This window comes from Cornus florida, unplaced genomic scaffold, assembly GCF_030987335.1.
Source record: "Cornus florida cultivar Cherokee Brave unplaced genomic scaffold, ASM3098733v1 CherokeeBrave_3.0.0_Hap2_Chr08, whole genome shotgun sequence".
Taxonomy (NCBI): Eukaryota; Viridiplantae; Streptophyta; class Magnoliopsida; order Cornales; family Cornaceae; genus Cornus; species Cornus florida.
The window spans coordinates 38,129,920-38,145,859 of record NW_026775578.1 but is presented as its reverse complement, the minus strand read 5'-3'; the positions used below and the strand labels follow the sequence as shown (position 1 = coordinate 38,145,859).

The following is a 15,940-nucleotide window of genomic DNA, read 5'->3' as shown; positions in this document are numbered from 1 at the left end:
TTTATTATCTGGTTTTATTTTATTTTTTTGTGGAGGGGGGCTATTTGGGTGAATATAATTGGAGGTTAGGTATGTATCGCAATGGGTGATTTGAGGATCTCCATCAACTTTGGAAATACTGTAACTCTGTACTGAACGATTGTGTTTATATTTTAGGGGCCGTCACTCCTTATCATGTCCTAGGATCTATTGGATATCATGTTGAGAAATTGTGTAAGGGAATATTGTGTGTCTCTTTCGGTGGTGCACTGGTGCATTGCAAATGTTCTTGTGATGGTGTGGAATGAGACCCAGTTTTGACCCGAAAAGTGATCTGAGAAAAATTTTAAGACCCATTTTTGCTTGTGGGCTGTGGACCTCTCTTGTACCCAGTATATAAGTGTGTTTAGGGTTTGGAGTGGGTAATGAGAGAACACTGAAAATCGTAGGAAAGAGAGTGAGAACACTGAAACTTGCAATCTCCTATTTTTGCTTAGTGAAATCTTTCACTGGATCTTTACCGTGTGTAGGCACAACTTGTGTCGAACCACATAAATCTTTGTGTCTTGTGTGGTACTTGTTTTTGTTGTGTTTCGTATTGTTTCTTGGTTCACGGCTGTTTGTCAACAGTTCTAAAATTTGGTGTTTGGCTCCTCTGCAAGCTATTGTGTCCTTTATTCTGAATGTAACCAGTAAAAATTTGTCATGTCTGCTTAATGGAAAGTCTCTCACTTGTTATAATTCACAATTCTATGCTTTCATTCATTCATTATTATTATTATATTTATTTTTTTCCCTATGCTTTCATTCATTATGACCTACCTTTATTTGGTACAAATTTTAATGAAACTTTGTGGATCGGACAGGAATCATACCATTTACAATTCCGATTTCATTTGTGGGGATTCAGTAGCCTTTTGAGCTTCACAACAAAGATCTCCTTCATAAATTTCCCCCCAAAATTAGCTTCCTAAAGCCCTTTTAAAAATAAGGGCGGTGAAAATATATTATGCTTTGTCTCTATTCCTTTTCCTTGTGAAAGAAAAGGGATCTTGAGGGCCATTTGCAAGAGACCAAGACTTTATTCTTTTTTTCTCTACAAGCCTCCTAATCTAAAGCTGCGTTATTCCACATGTCCCTCTCATTCGTATAATCTGTAAAGGCTAACTTCTTTTGCAATTAGACTTTAAAGAGGCTCAATGATACTTTGAGGTAACTATAGCAGGGTGTGTTAAAAGACTTTTGTTCTTTTGTTTGATTACAAATGGTTGCTAAGCAAAAGTAAAGTGAATTAGTGATCCCGCAGGGGATCATTTTACTTGCATGATGATGGTAAGGATGTTATTGCTAGAATGCTTTTTAAGTTTATTTGTTGTTTTAGTGTTTGTTGGGTGTGTTATTCTGTTGTAACATTACTTGATTAGAAGTCATGAATTTGTTTTGATTTTTTACAAGTTTCAGAACAAGTTATATAGTTTCTGTTTTCTATTTCTTGATTAGATGAAATGAGGATAGTGGTGATTGTTATTATTCTGTGAAATAAAATCAAATGTCAGTGCAAAGAATGAAACTATGGACGCATTTGTTAAAAGAGATGATGGTAAAGAAGTCAAAACTGATTATTTTAAATATCTTATAGATCTTTGTATGAAGATCCTTTTGAGTTTTATTCTATTTAAATATCGTTGTTTTTTGTCTGGTAATTAAATGTCTTTTATTGTTGGGTGATTAAATTATTTGATGACTTATTATTGCTAGGGTCAATTTTTTTTTTGGTGGGCATGGGGTGGGGGGAAAGGGGTTGGGGGGTGGGTGGGTGTGTGTGGATGTAAAATGATGCAACTTTGGAAAGTACAAAAAAAATTGAGGAGTGTGTTTGGTGAATGATGAATGCAGCTTACCCTTTAGACAATGCAATCACATCATTAGAAATTTTGTTTTTTTGACTATTTTATATTTGTATAATATATTTTTATTTCATATCTTTGCACTCTATTGTATTTCTATTTTCAAAATTGTCAACGTGTTGGAAAAATCAGATATTGGTTCAGTATGCAACTCATGATTGATTACATTAACGTACATATCGGTATGAGGGAGTTATTTGTTAATTTAAGTATGCTAAGAAAACAGCTTGAATTGATATTTTTACCTCAATTAAATATATTAACAGTGTTTATTAATAGATGAATATTTAGTAATGTCTTGGTGGAGAAAGGAGTTACAAGATGGAAGGTTAAAACTTAATAGTCCTTAATGTAAAGTTATGAAAGTTCATGAATACGTCTTCCGTAGTTGGGAGGCATTCAAATGAGACAAGCGAAACTTGGGAGTTCGAGACCCCTTATTATTTTCTCTTTTCTATTTCTTATATACCTGATTCTAATACCCATCATATTATGTTTTTAGATAACTATGGCTGGTAAGTAAATAAATTATGTACAAGAATGTATAATCTGCACCAACGGGTGAGAAGCATGTGCTGCATCTGTGCTTTATGCCTTTATTTTAAGGAAGTCTCAGTGATGTTATTGTGCTAGTTGTGATAGTAGTAGTAGTGGTGCTAGTGGCTGCACTTGTGATAATAGCTCGAATTAAATTAGTCACGGTTCAAAATCTCAGTAGGATATGTTAATTAGTATGTTCTAGTTACCTACTTAAAAAATTCATCAATTTTTACTTACCAAAAGACAGTCCATCAATTGTAGGAAGGGAATGAGCAAAGAGAGATGGATTATTCAAAAGGAATTGAAGTTTGAAAGGCAAGGATGCATGGCGAAAATGGGATCTCTGTATAAAATTTTTGGAGGCAGTAAATAAAGGCAACAATGTAGGAAGTGATTATTTAAGCAAAGGAACGGTGAGGCAAGTGGTGAAGCTCGTTTTTGGGATCCTAACAGCTGACCTTTTTGTTTTCCTTGATTTTTTTTTTCCTCTTCGATGTCCCAGTCAAGCATTGTTGAGAAGTAATCACAATCAAGTTCTACAACCTGAACACATTTGTAATTGCAAAGTTTTCCTTGTTGAAGCTGTTGGTTATTTCTATTAGTGCTCTTTAACTGTGAATCTGTGTATCTTGAGTTATGACGATGCTCTGTAAAAATTTGGTTGAACAAATATCATTAATTTCCTTGCTTCAGTATTTAGTTAACTTTTTGTTGGTTTCAGCTCAAACTGTCAACCGTAATTTGTTTTGTTGATATATTGCTTTGCATATATTTTCAGGTGCACCATGGTGGTGCTGGAACAACTGCTGCTGGTCTTAAAGCTGCAGTAAGTTATTCTGCTTTTGGGGGGGACTCATAGTCTTTTGATTGTTTATCTAACTTTTCCTGTATCCACTTCTCTGAAATTCAGTGCCCAACAACTGTTGTACCCTTCTTTGGAGATCAACCTTTCTGGGGAGAGCGAGTACACTCTAGAGGAGTAGGTCCCCCACCCATCCCTGTTGATGAATTCTCACTTGAAAAGTTGGTGCCTGCAATAGAGTTCATGCTAAATCCCATGGTATTTATGACTTCCTCCCTAAATTTCACTTCTTGATCCAAGTGAACTACAATATCGTGCATATACCAGGTGCTGTGTTTTAATAAGTTGTCTATTAGCTCTGATTGTAACCCAGTTGTGAGTGGTATTGGTGGGACTTTCTGAAATATTAATGGTGAAAATTTTCTTTAGGTTTGATGCCCTATTGGTTAAGGTTAGTCATTTTGGAGAGTGAATTCTCTCCTTCATGCTTTAGGTTGTATTTGGTATAATAGGAGGGAAAAGAAAAGAAAGGAGAACATTATTTAGGCGAGAGAGAAAAAGAAAAGAAAAGGTCTTGTTAACCTATCTGTCTGTTTAGTTGATTAACCGAGGAAAATAAAGGAAAAAATATATCAACCTTATATTGTGTTTGTAAATGGTAATGGATAGAAAAGAAAGCATTGTTTTATTTTTTTGAGTAATAAGGGCAAAACTGAAAGTCACTTGTTATAAAGAAGGAAGGGTGGGGGGATTTTTTCCCCTCATTCTGTCCACTTTTGAAAGAATAAGAAAATCATTGTGCAAGGGGTTAGTGAGCCCCTCCCTCCAAATCCTTCCATTGCTCTCCACTTTTCCAAAACAAACACAAGATAAGGTTTCCCTCCAAATTATTCCCTTTCTTGCCTTTCATTTCCGTCAAAACAAACGGGGCCTCAAGGCTTGCCATGGAGCATGGTTTAAATGAGCTTTTGGTTGGAGGTTATTCCCACTATTAGTTCTTGTGTATGTAGACTCTTTGCTGCTACTTGAGGATAATTGGCTCTTTGTCTTCCCAATTGGGGTTGAATTCTTGGAAGCATCATTCTCACCAATTTGGAGGCTGGATTTTAAGCCAAGTGTGTAGCCATCGGGTTCAAAATTTTCTTTCTCACTATCCTTGATAGGGTTCTATAGCATGCCGTGTATTCTTGTCGTCCTAGGGTTCAGGAGTCCTTTTGTTTTTCCCTGTGTACTCATTCCTTAAGTTATTAATTTATTTGTGTATGTTTGTGTTATTTGGTTTTTCCCCCCTTCCTTCTATGTCTTTCTTCCCTTGTATTTTTGAACTGTTATTCAATTAATCTTCCATAAATACAAAATATATTGGCTTTTCATCTATATAGTTACTCTTTTTTGGTGGCCTTAATGGACACCTTGATATTTATGCTTGTAGACGGCACTAAGGCATGGCAGGTATTGCTGTAGATAATAATTATAAAAGAATGTTTTGCTGTTACTTGTTAGTAATAATAATCTACTTCTGCTGTTGTTATTATTAAATTTTGGTTGCCATATAAGACAGCTTATGTATTGTATTGGATACTGAAATTGTTCGAGTATCTACAAATGCTAAAACCATGAAGGATACTATAGTTGACTGGCTTGAAGTATAAAAGCTGTAAAATAACAACACATTTATTATTTTTAATCAGCCTGAGTTTTGGTTGGCAGATCTGATGGTCTTACCCTCTCCCAGAATATTTTCTGAAATATATATGACTGATTGAAAAATAGCTAATAAAATGTTCAGCATTTTCCCCAACTTATTGCAAAACACAAGTAACGAAGGAGGAAAATCACTGTAACCTTTGAAATTGTTTGACTGTTTTGAGTAATTTGTTTGCAATGAAACAAAATGAGTTGGGGGAGGAAAGAGTATTCAACATACAACCATGGGGAATATATGAGATATATATCAATATATTATTTGTTTAGCTTTTCCATTATAATAGAAGCACTTTGTTTTTTTTTTTTTTTTTTCTTAGTTGGTACTCACACACACATGTCTCCACTGAGGCTTGAACCCCTAACCTCCCTTTGGGAAGAAAGGGCCTGATACGGCTACGCCACTGGCCCGTTGGTCATTATAGTAGGAACTTAAACTCATTTTTTAGAAGTTTCATACTTTTCTGGGCAGTGCGGTGATTTTTGTCTCGTACTGTAGATGGAATAAAAATTATATTTCCTTATGCTCCGAGTGCAGGTGAAAGAACGCGCTGTGGAACTGGCCAATGCCATGGCAAATGAGGATGGGGTGACTGGAGCAGTTAAAGCCTTTCACAAACATTTTCCTCGCAGTAAGCTTGAGCCTGAGCCTGATAAATTGCCTCGATCCAATCGTTTTTCCTTGAGACGGTGTTTTGGCTACTCTTAATTTTCAAGGTCATTGTTCCGTCAGTTTATCGTGTAAGTAATCGAGTGTGATCATCACAAATACTGGAATGTTGTAAGTTTGCCTATTAACTCTCTGATGACACAAGAACTGAATCACATATCTCAGTCATGGTTGTATTATATAGAAAATTGCTTTGTTGTACAACTTGTATTTGAGTAATTCTTTGGTTTTATACTGTTGCTAATGTTGTTGTAATTGTTGACCCTCTGTGTGTGTTTCTCACTGTGTGTGGGGCTCGCGCTTGTGAAATACTGCTCCCCAAATAGGGTTTCACTATGGATCAATGAAAAGAAAATTTGGGATCTTTACAACAATTCTCAGCAACAATTATAAACTAAGTAGTTCAACATTCAGAAACTGCATTTGTTACTTTGTGATGTGTACCGAAACTGAAATCAAGCAAAATGATTAAGAATTACAGAGCAGGTAAAACATCATCAATTTTGAGCAAAAAATTGGAATTTCCGTTCTCCGGTAGAATATATCATCTCTCTTTACACTTGAGACAGTTCCTGCATAATTACAAAATTGGCTGCTTTAAACAGCCAATAATGTGTACTAAATTATGGGAATTCTGAAGAGCTCAATCACTATTTCTTCTCTACGATCTTTTTCGGACTGTGTGGCTCGAATGTGATAGGCCTTGGTAATTAGGAAGGTCCTGGAAAGGCTTCACCTTTCTAACCTAGTACTGGGTCCACTTCAGAAATGCTCACAGATGAATCCACTTTAAATGTTGGTGCCGCCGTTGTGGGAATTATGGGAGGTTTCATCCGTCGTGTAAATGTCATCGTCAATCCTTTTGTTGTATGAATTGTTGCTCCTGTAGTCATCTCAACCTGTATGCAAGTTGGTTCTTTTAATTAGATTTTGTATTCAAATATCTATTTAGATCTTGAATCCAAATTAGTACCTGCAACGTCTACATTTTTTTTCTTTTTTTGATAATTAATCGCTTAATTCAAAAGAAAACAGAGAACAGCCATAAACGTATACATTGCTCACTGAATTTTGACCAACTAATTGACGAGTCAATGTAACAAATAGGGTTAGGAGCTAGTTGATGCTGAACCAAGGCCAATTGCTTATTTCATAATAGATGCCCATATTTGATGATGTATGGCCTCCACTAACTTTATTGTGTTCTAATTAATAGAAGAATTTTGGTAACATAAAAGTACAATGCCAAATTGATACGAGTTGGGTTAAGTTATATATTCTAACTCTTCCGAGCCAACTCTCTAGCCACACATCAAATTACCATGTCTTCAAAATATAGATTTTTGATTATCTAAAGAACATTTTAAGGAAAGGAAAGGAGAAACATAACGACTTACTGGAGGTGCTCCAAGTGCCACCTGAAAATCGAACCGTCTAACAAGCATCGCAACTGCTACTACAGTCTGCAAATAAGTGAGATGGAAGTTCAAAATTTTACAAGACAATTTGTCTCTTTTGATTGTCGAAGAATTTTTTCATCGGAATCTGAACCAGGAAAATATAAAATCATCCACTTCATGACAGAAAATTACCCATTAGTTACTCAGCAGTATTTTTTAGGTGAGTATTTAGACAAGTATTAACAAATTACCTCAAATGAAGCGAACATGTCCCCAATGCATTTTCGCGGTCCTCCACCAAAGGGCAAGTAACTGAAACAGCATATTCCGATATTTCATATTTTTAGTAACTTCTTAACATTATATAATAGTAAGAATAGAGCCACTTAGGAGGTTTCTAAAGTCAAGTGTCTTAATACAATTTGAAACCAATTCCTAGTTATTCAAAACCATTCAATTCCGAATCTTGACCCCTATCCTGATTATGTGCTGAACTTTTGAACGATTCATACTGGACCTTAACCTTTCTCCTGGTTATAATGCTAAATTTCTAAAAGTTCTTCATCAGAGGATGTAAGATTTTCAAGTCTATGATCACAATTTCCAATGTTCAAATGTCAAAAATGATTAAAGCATTCTGATTTAGATGATGGCCACGGTGGTGGGCATTTTCTATGGTTAGCCTTTGCACATTTCATAATGAGGAGAAATTGGAGTTGATGTGAATCATAGAATCAAGTTAAGATGGGTGTGGCAGAAATGCAAATATTGTGATGGATGTGCAGTAAGACTAGAAAGGATAGAATAAGAAATGATCACATTCGTGAGATGGTTGGAGTAGCACCAATTGAAGATAAAATGAAAGAAAATCGGTTAAGATAGTTTGGACACATGCAAAGAAAACTTAGTGTGTCGGTTAGGCAAGAGAAATAGTCCACATTGAGCGTAATTTAGGGGAAAAGGAAGACCAAAGTTATCATGGGTAGATAGAGCGGAATGGAAACATAGGATTCATATAGCCGACCCCAAATATTTCAAAAAAAAAAAAAAAGAAGCAGCTTTGGTTGTCGTTGTAAGCAAGTGTGCAATTTTACGCTGTGAACTTTAAGTATCTTCATCACCCCCATTCCCCCAAAATAAATAAATAAATCTAACCCACCACTAAAAAAACCACCAACATTTTAAAATTATGATATTCCTAACCAACATGATGTACAATAGGCATAAAATGAATTTGCCCACCCACTGCACACAATTTATGGAATTCGTGTTTAGATTAAAATTGTCATTACAAATCTCAATATTTTATATTTATTTTCAATTTTAACCATTTTTGAGCTTAAAGAACTTCAAAAAAGGTCTTACACGTTCCTTGAGGCTTCCACTTCAGCTCAACACATATAGACTAAAGCAGCCTGACAAATGTCTTTCTTTCTTCTTTTTTTATGTCCAGCTATGGGGGTCTGGAAGTGCATTCGGAAGGGTTGGACTGATTTCTCCATTCATGTTCGTTTTAGACTCAGGGATGGCAGGGGGATCAGTTTTTGGGAGGATGTATGGTGTGGGGATATTTCTCTTGCTCTTGCTTTTCCACGGCTCTTCAGGATTGCTTCGAATAGGCAGGCCATGGTGGTCGATTGTTATCATCTTGATAGCGGGAGACTGGTTTGGGATGTTAGATTCAAGCGTCTTTTTTAGGATTGGGAGGTTGAGGGTGCCATTCGTCTGTTGGAGATGTTGTATCGTCAGGGAGTCATGGCTGGTGATTCTGATTGTTGGATTTGGGCTCCCAATGCGCAGGGTCGTTTTGATATGCGGTCCTTCTTTAGGTGTCTTTCAGTGGAGCTTGGAAGGCCCTTCCCGTGAAAGTCTGTTTGGCGCTCTAAGGCTCCTATCAAGGTGGCCTTCTTTGCTTGGACTTCTGTGTTGGTTAAGATTTTAACCCAGGCTAATTCGAGAAAGAGAAATCAGGTGGTGGTCAATCGGTGCTACATGTGTCTTCGAGACGAGGAGACAGTGGAACATCTTCTTTTGCATTGTACCATGGCCAAGGAATGTTGGGATTTGATGCTTGGTTTGTTTGGGTTCCTGTGGGTCATGCCACAATCCTCCAGAGAGCTGGTTGAGGCTTAGAGAGGGTGTTTTGTGGGGGCCCCTATTCGTGATGCTTGGAGGGCTGCGCTTCTTTGTGTGTGGTGGTGTATTTGGCTAGAGAGGAATAGGATATATTTTGATGGGAAGGAGAGGCCTATTTCTTTTCTTAAGTTATCTATTGTTTCCACTCTTTTTTGTTGGGTCTCAGGTAGAGATTATAGATCTTTAGAGGAAATAGTTGATTTTTTGGCCTCTTTGAAGGCGTAGAGGCTGTTTTTGGCCTTGTGTTTGTTCTCTTGGGATGCGCTCCCCTTTTGAGCGCTTTTTATACAATTCTTACTTATAAAAAAAAAAAAAAAAAACTTGACTCTAATGTTTCATAGGAGAGTGTTTAGTATGATTAAAAACTCATGCTCATGAACACCTCCATTCACTTGTTCTGCAAGAACTATTTCAAATTATAGAGAATTTTTTTTCTACTTATAAATAATATATGGATGGGCTAATTCAGCAAGTCCTCTATTCATTAACCATACTACTTCTGTTACTAAAATTTTGCAATTAATCCAAAAGAAATGAGGATTTAAAAAATTCAGGTAATTAGCCAACTGAAGATGACAACGAAGGTATGATAACCATGACATGGTATATGTAGAATGAGTTCAAACACTGCAACTAGAAAAAGTACAGATTTTATACCTGAAATTTTGGTTTGTCTCATTTGGATTTGGTCCATCTAAAGGCCATCTGTCAGGAATGAACTTATCTGAGTTGTCCCAAAGACTTGGACTGCGATGCAAATTCCAAATGGATATAAAGATATCTTCACCCCTGTCAAAGAAACATAAGATACCTTCAACATTATATATAAATAAAAAAGTATATATATATATATGTGTGTGATAATTAAAACAGAAGCTGTAACAACCACAAGTAATTTATGCCACGGCTACTCTAAACAACAGAAATGGAGAGCAATAGAGGATATCAGTTACCAGTAACTTAAATGATTTCCAACCAGAAAATCACCTATGGGGACCAGTTTTGGTGAACAGATGCAAACATCCCAACCACCACACCATCAGATGAGAACTTTTACACTTCTTCCAGCCACAGTGCCATGGGCACAAACATCCCAACTGCCATACCATTCTGAGTCTTTTGTTTTCACAACCCTCCGTCCAACTACACTAGACCTCCACACTGATATAGACAATAAAATTAATGAAATCCCAACAAAATAAGGAGGTCCATATGTGGAATGATGGATTAGCAATTTAACATATGATCTTTATCCTCTTCTCTCTTAACACATACGACAAGAGAACTTTTCCTCCACAGTCCACACACCAAAATATCAGTAGTAAAAAAATCTTCTCTTGAGCTGCTTTCCAACAAAAATAGCCATCTGCAAACGCCCTTAAGGATGCCAAAAATCCTTCAAGACAACTGAAAGACTACCTTGGCATCTAGGATGCAAATAAAGAATGGTGCTTTGAAAAGTGTCTGTTGTTTAATGAAGTCAAAGTTCACCCTTGTTTGCACAAAAACGTATAAATTAAGGTTTGGAATTACGAAGTGTTAGCTTAGGAAGCGGTAAAACGTATAATGCTGTGTGGGGATTCTAAAAGTTATTCGAGGAGAAATCAAGAGTCGTTAGAAGTTATATTATATAAAGGGGCAACCCTCTCTCTGCTGGAACAAGTCTTAATCAATATAATTTTGAGATGTTTTCAGATTATTAACTTCTCTCAAGGCTTGACCCATATTTCCCTGAGAAATCTAAGCTCGTGATTGGAGGAATTCTAGTCTTTCTTACTTCTGTAAGGAGACTTTTGTTTATCTCTGTTTGCTTCAATCTAGAACCTTATAATAGTAACCCACATTTTGCCAAAAATCAACATTGCCTCAAATCACTAAGGCATGCGTGTTTGAGCGTGAGCATGCATACAAGATAAAAACAGAACAGTGATATCACATAAATTCTGACATTAGCTAGCTTCCAAGAATAATATTCACAATATTAGGATATGACCTTTTTATTGGGTACTTTCCAAGTACATCATCTTCAAGAGAACGACGAATCAAGACAGGTGGTTGCGGGTAGAGCCTCAACGACTGCAAAGAGACGAAAAAGAAGCTAGATAAAAAGATGCCACCATAGGAAAAGCAAAAATAGAGGAACTACTTCAAGGTAACATAGGAGACAACAACATGCATCTTCTTACTTCATTGATTACTCGGGTTGTGTATTTAAGTTTCTTCATGTCTTCAATAGTTGGAAAACGGTCTCCAAGAATAGAATCAACCTAAAATCAACAACGTAGTTTATAAGGAAAAGGGCATATACATCAATACAAAATTAAATATAGTAGTTGACACTACTAATAGATGTTCAAGAACTCACCTCATTTTGAAGTTTAGACAAGACACTAGGTTCCTGCAGTCAATGAACATGAATTTTGGTGATAAATTGCAAAAATTAACACTCAGTCCACAGCAGAAGTAATATCAGCACGAAAATGTAAACCTAATTTACAACAATAGAATAACTACCAAAAAACCAAGAGACTGATGGTTTACAAACAGATGCACACACAAAAGAGAAATTACTAATAAAATAATATTATTGTGTCCTTACTGTATCTGTATCTGTATCCAGTCTTTTAAATATTTGTTTTTTCCATTTGTGTCATGACCGTATAATGTATGTGTGCCCATGCTTTATAGTCTAAGACATTTTTCAAGGGTTTTGGGAATCCTTTACAATGATAAGAAATTAATTTGGAAACTTTTGGATGATTTTTTATGTTTTAAAAAAATTTGGGCTTTAAAACTTCAAAACTTCATATATTTCCATTTGATCTGGGCAGTTGTTGAGACCGGCTGATTACATGTGGTGCTCTGGTTCACTTCATGTGGTATGTTGGTAGTATTCTTTGTAATTTCAGTTTCCAAACATAGCTTCTCTTTAAGCAGGTCTTTGCTGGTCGGGCGTGCTTTAGTGAATTTTCCCTAGCATTCTGGCTAGATCTTGTGTGTTTGATTGTGTGTTCCAACCTTTGGTTGAGGTCTCGTGTGTTCATTGTATTTTTCCACTTCTTTTGGATGGGTGAACTATCTTCTCTGGTTCTGAGGTAATTGCTTTCTTATGTTGCCTTCGAGTATATGTTGATCTTCATTGTAACATCTCTTTTTGGTAATAAAAATTCTCTACTTACCTACCCCCACCCCCCAATAATAATAATAATAAGGACTAAACCTTTACTCAGCAGGCATCATATACCTTAGAAAGAAGATAAAAGGTCCACGTAAGTACTGCAGCAGACGTTTCATGTCCAGCTATAAGCATTGTCATCAAATCATCACGGAGTTGCTTGCTAGAAACCTACAAATAGGTGCCAGAAAATCTTAAATTTAGTGTGGCAACTGAGAAATACAATTTTTTGTAAATATTGACATACATCATCTCCCGATGCCAGTAGAAAGTGGAGAATACTAGGATCTTGTTCATTCATGTATTCCTCGTGAAACTGTAATTCTTCTTCATCCACCATCCTCTGCAAATGCATTGGGGGCCAAAATGAGATCAGAACCAAAAATAGCAGCCATAAATCATTTAAAGTGTCCCAAACTAATGAATGCATAAATGAGACAAACATGCAAGAGTAGTAGGGATTCATGGTTATTAAACAAGAATGTGAGATAACAGATTATGGCACATCATGATATAATATGTTCAATGTACTCCTAAATTTTATAAATGACTGTTTTCTCAAATGATATAATATCATATTTAATAACTCAAGCTCTAAAAACATCTGAGCGCAATAAGATGAAAATGCAATTCGGCAACCAATTTCAAAAGAGCAATGTATCCCAGCTCTAACAGCCATAAGTTCACTCAAAAAGATATCCAGAAGTGCACATAGGTAAATTATAGTTATTGAGAGAAAAATCGAATGACACAAGTCTGTGATGCTCCCACAACCCATATAGAGAACTTTACCTTACATATTGCAATCAGATTGTCAAGTGTTTCATTTATCAGCTTGAGGGCAGCAGTGACCTTTCTCTGCTTTGGTGAAATATCCTTCCAGATGGGAATATCCCAGAATGGAATTGGTTGCACACTTCGGTCTTCTGCTTCTCTCAATACAGTGTATACAGCCTGCTCTAGACAAAATATGAACATACGGATTTATGAGTCATCAGTTAGTAAGCAACTTCAAAAGAACATAGATGAAAAATGGATTGTTAAACAAGAATAATTCAATGAACTAAAGAAAAGGTTTTTATTTTTATTTTTTATACAAGAAAAAAAGAAGGGAAGAATGAAAGGGGGAAAAAAAAAAAGTACCTCAACTATCCCAGTATCATTTTTTAAAGAATCAAAATCATAATTAAATAGCGCTTTCCCAATGATATCTAATGTCAAGCGGGAAAAAAGTGACTCCATCTCCACATCTTCCCCATCAGATGCAGCGGCATCAAGCTTCTTGCAAAGCCTATCTGTAGCTTGACCAAATAAGCTAATCATTGCTGCCACAAACTGCATTAGAAGTAGTAAAAAGATAACAACAGTATAAAATGTAGCAATCTTAACTTAGCGTAGAAGATAGGAGAAAACATTTGAGGCTTAGTAAATGAAACCATTTCAAATTTTTCATTGGCAAGATTACATTGGGAGACCAACCTACAGTAAAGATGGTAAATTGGAAAGAAAACCACACTGAACCTATAAAGCCATTAATGATACCTTCTGATGCAATGCCGGCACTATAGCACGTCTTCTAACACGCCATATCTCCCCATCAGCTGGAATAAGTCCCTTTCCCATTACAAATTCTAAAATCTCTGCCAAGATACCCTGCATACCAAGGAGTTACAAAATTCTAAGGGGGGAAGTTTTTGAAATTATAAGTGGATGCTTGTGCATTAATTACTTAAAAGAAAGGAAAAAAAGATGAGAGAGAGAGAGTATAAGCAAATGATTTACCTTTGAATACGCCTTTGAGTTGTCTTTCAATATATGTTTAGCAATGGAAGGATCAGAAACTATCAAAAAGGACTGTGACAAAAGTTCAAAAACATCAACCAAACATATCATATGGACCTTGCCCTTAATATTTGTAATATATTTTCTCACCCTCAGTTTAATAAAAGGAAAAACACATAAAAATTAGAAGAATCAAACCTTTGGACCAAAGTTTAATCTGAAAATTCCACCGTAAGTAAGGTAAAGCTCATACAGGGGGATGAAAAATGCCTCACTCCGAATGGCACTAATTGCCCCTTTTGCCACAGAAATCTTTGGATTCTCTTCGCCATCCATCCATTTGAATAAAAATTCAAGAACCCCATCAGGAACACCCAATTTTGACAAGCCATTCCGTAATTGAGAAGGAATTCTTATCCACCAAAACACAAAAACAAGCAAATATAAACTCGTAAGAAATTAGAACCAAAAGAAAAACAAATAAATTGGTTAACACATAATATGTACTTTTGACTGTATATGCACGAGAAACAGCTAATTTTAAGCAAACCCACATGACACTTTAACAAATCAAGTAAAAGATCATACCCCACTTATTCATGCCAATACATACACACACAGAGATGATTGCATTGCCTGTTCAGTGGTTTAACACTTGAACACCAGTGTCATTGGTGCGATTTCAAACCTCAAAGCAGCTACTTTGTGATATATCACAGCCTCAAAGGTTAATTAGGTCTTTCTATCTTGAGTCCAGCCTCCCAGAAACCTAGTGTAGGGGTTTAAAACTGGGTAATGTCCTTTTATTTATGTGTGTGTCATTGGTGCGATTTCGAACCTCAAAGCAGCCACTTTGTGACATATCAAAGTATATCTCGAGTCCAGCATCCCAGAGAAGCCTAATGTAGAGGACTAGAACCGGGTAATGCCTTTTTTATTTATATGCGTGTGTAAATAAGATTTATGTTCTTAATTTAGCGAACATAGATGCCTTTTTTTTTTTTAATAAATTAATTAAAGATAAATAAAGGGTCTCGTTTTCATACAAATTCAAGCACACTATAAAAGTAATTCTTTGTGTATAAAAAGTGAAAAACAAAAACATAAACAAATGGGTATTGTTCATCATGGTGTTGCAATGTTCTTCATCTAACAAAATACCCAGATTGCTCCACCGTGAACTCTCCAGAAGAGATTCGATTGGACAACTCAGCTCGCCGTTTCTCCTCAAGACGCCGCTCAACGCTCTTGACGCCGTCGTCAATCGAATCAGGGACTCGCCCATTCGAAGAGCAGCAGCTTATGACGGAGCACCGAGATGTTCCTGAAACGAAAACAAACCAAAACCCAGAGTCAATTCCACAACAGTAATTGAGTAAATGAAAAGCTTGAGGTGTGAATTTGATCGAACGGTGAAGAGACCGTTCAATTTGGCCGTGGATGGTGGTGATGCGAGTATGAATTTGGTGGTGTGAAGTCTGGTAGTGTGGAAGGATTGGGTTGGGACTTGAAGGAGAGGGATGCTGGCAGCCATATAGAAACTAGAGAGAGAAAGTAAGAGAGAGAGTGAGTTGGTGTATGTAGCTTTACATAGATGATAATATGTGAGTGAGAGATTGTTGAAATGTGGCGGTCTCAACAACCGCTAAGAAACAGAATGGGAATCTTTCAAGTTGTCAAATTTGTAGGATTCGCTTTGCGGGTCTGTGTCGCGTCTATCAAAAGGTTTTCGACTAAAGAACTCAATCTAAATACTATTTAAGAGAAATGATAGGAAAATAGTAAACCTGATCGGTCATTCTTATCTGTTAAATAATTATTTTTTAAAATTTATTTAAGTAAATA

At 36.2% G+C, this 15,940-nt stretch overlaps 2 protein-coding genes across 3 annotated transcripts in view; one reads left to right on the top strand and one right to left on the bottom strand.

Moving 5' to 3' along the window:
- Nucleotides 1–5,869, top strand: part of LOC132271352 (sterol 3-beta-glucosyltransferase UGT80A2-like) — a 51,680-nt gene extending 45,811 nt beyond the window's left edge. The window contains exons 12-14 of the mRNA XM_059772702.1: nt 3,205–3,252; nt 3,337–3,486; nt 5,471–5,869. Of these exons, the coding sequence (XP_059628685.1) occupies nt 3,205–3,252; nt 3,337–3,486; nt 5,471–5,641 (369 nt within the window). The 3' untranslated portion in view covers nt 5,642–5,869. The remainder of the gene's footprint in view (nt 1–3,204; nt 3,253–3,336; nt 3,487–5,470) is intronic.
- A 183-nt stretch (nt 5,870–6,052) lies between these two features.
- Nucleotides 6,053–15,724, bottom strand: LOC132271353 (protein LUTEIN DEFICIENT 5, chloroplastic). Of its 2 annotated transcripts, XM_059772703.1 has the most exons (16): nt 15,518–15,724; nt 15,257–15,419; nt 14,294–14,507; nt 14,096–14,167; nt 13,856–13,966; nt 13,457–13,648; nt 13,106–13,267; nt 12,561–12,656; nt 12,383–12,484; nt 11,504–11,536; nt 11,325–11,405; nt 11,132–11,214; nt 9,796–9,927; nt 7,254–7,314; nt 7,000–7,065; nt 6,053–6,501 (listed from the first exon to the last, which is right to left on the bottom strand). In XM_059772703.1, exons 1-16 carry the CDS (start codon nt 15,627–15,629, stop codon nt 6,343–6,345), a joined length of 1,839 nt encoding a protein of 612 aa, XP_059628686.1. In that variant the 5' UTR covers nt 15,630–15,724; the 3' UTR covers nt 6,053–6,342. The 2 variants fall into 2 exon arrangements, with proteins under 2 accessions (XP_059628686.1, XP_059628687.1); XM_059772704.1 differs by lacking the exons at nt 15,257–15,419; nt 15,518–15,724 and adding an exon at nt 14,684–15,248.
- Nucleotides 15,725–15,940: the final 216 nt, after the last annotated feature.

Coding starts and splice junctions, on each gene's coding strand:
- LOC132271353 (XM_059772703.1), bottom strand. CDS start 15,629: ATGGCTGCCAGCATCCCTCTCCTTCAAGTCCCAACCCAATCCTTCCAC. Junction 11,537..12,382: donor CCTTTTATCTTCTTTCTAAG/GTATATGATGCC, acceptor CATTGACTGCAG/GAACCTAGTGTCTTGTCTAA. Junction 7,315..9,795: donor GAGACAAACCAAAATTTCAG/GTATAAAATCTG, acceptor ATGCTGTTTCAG/TTACTTGCCCTTTGGTGGAG.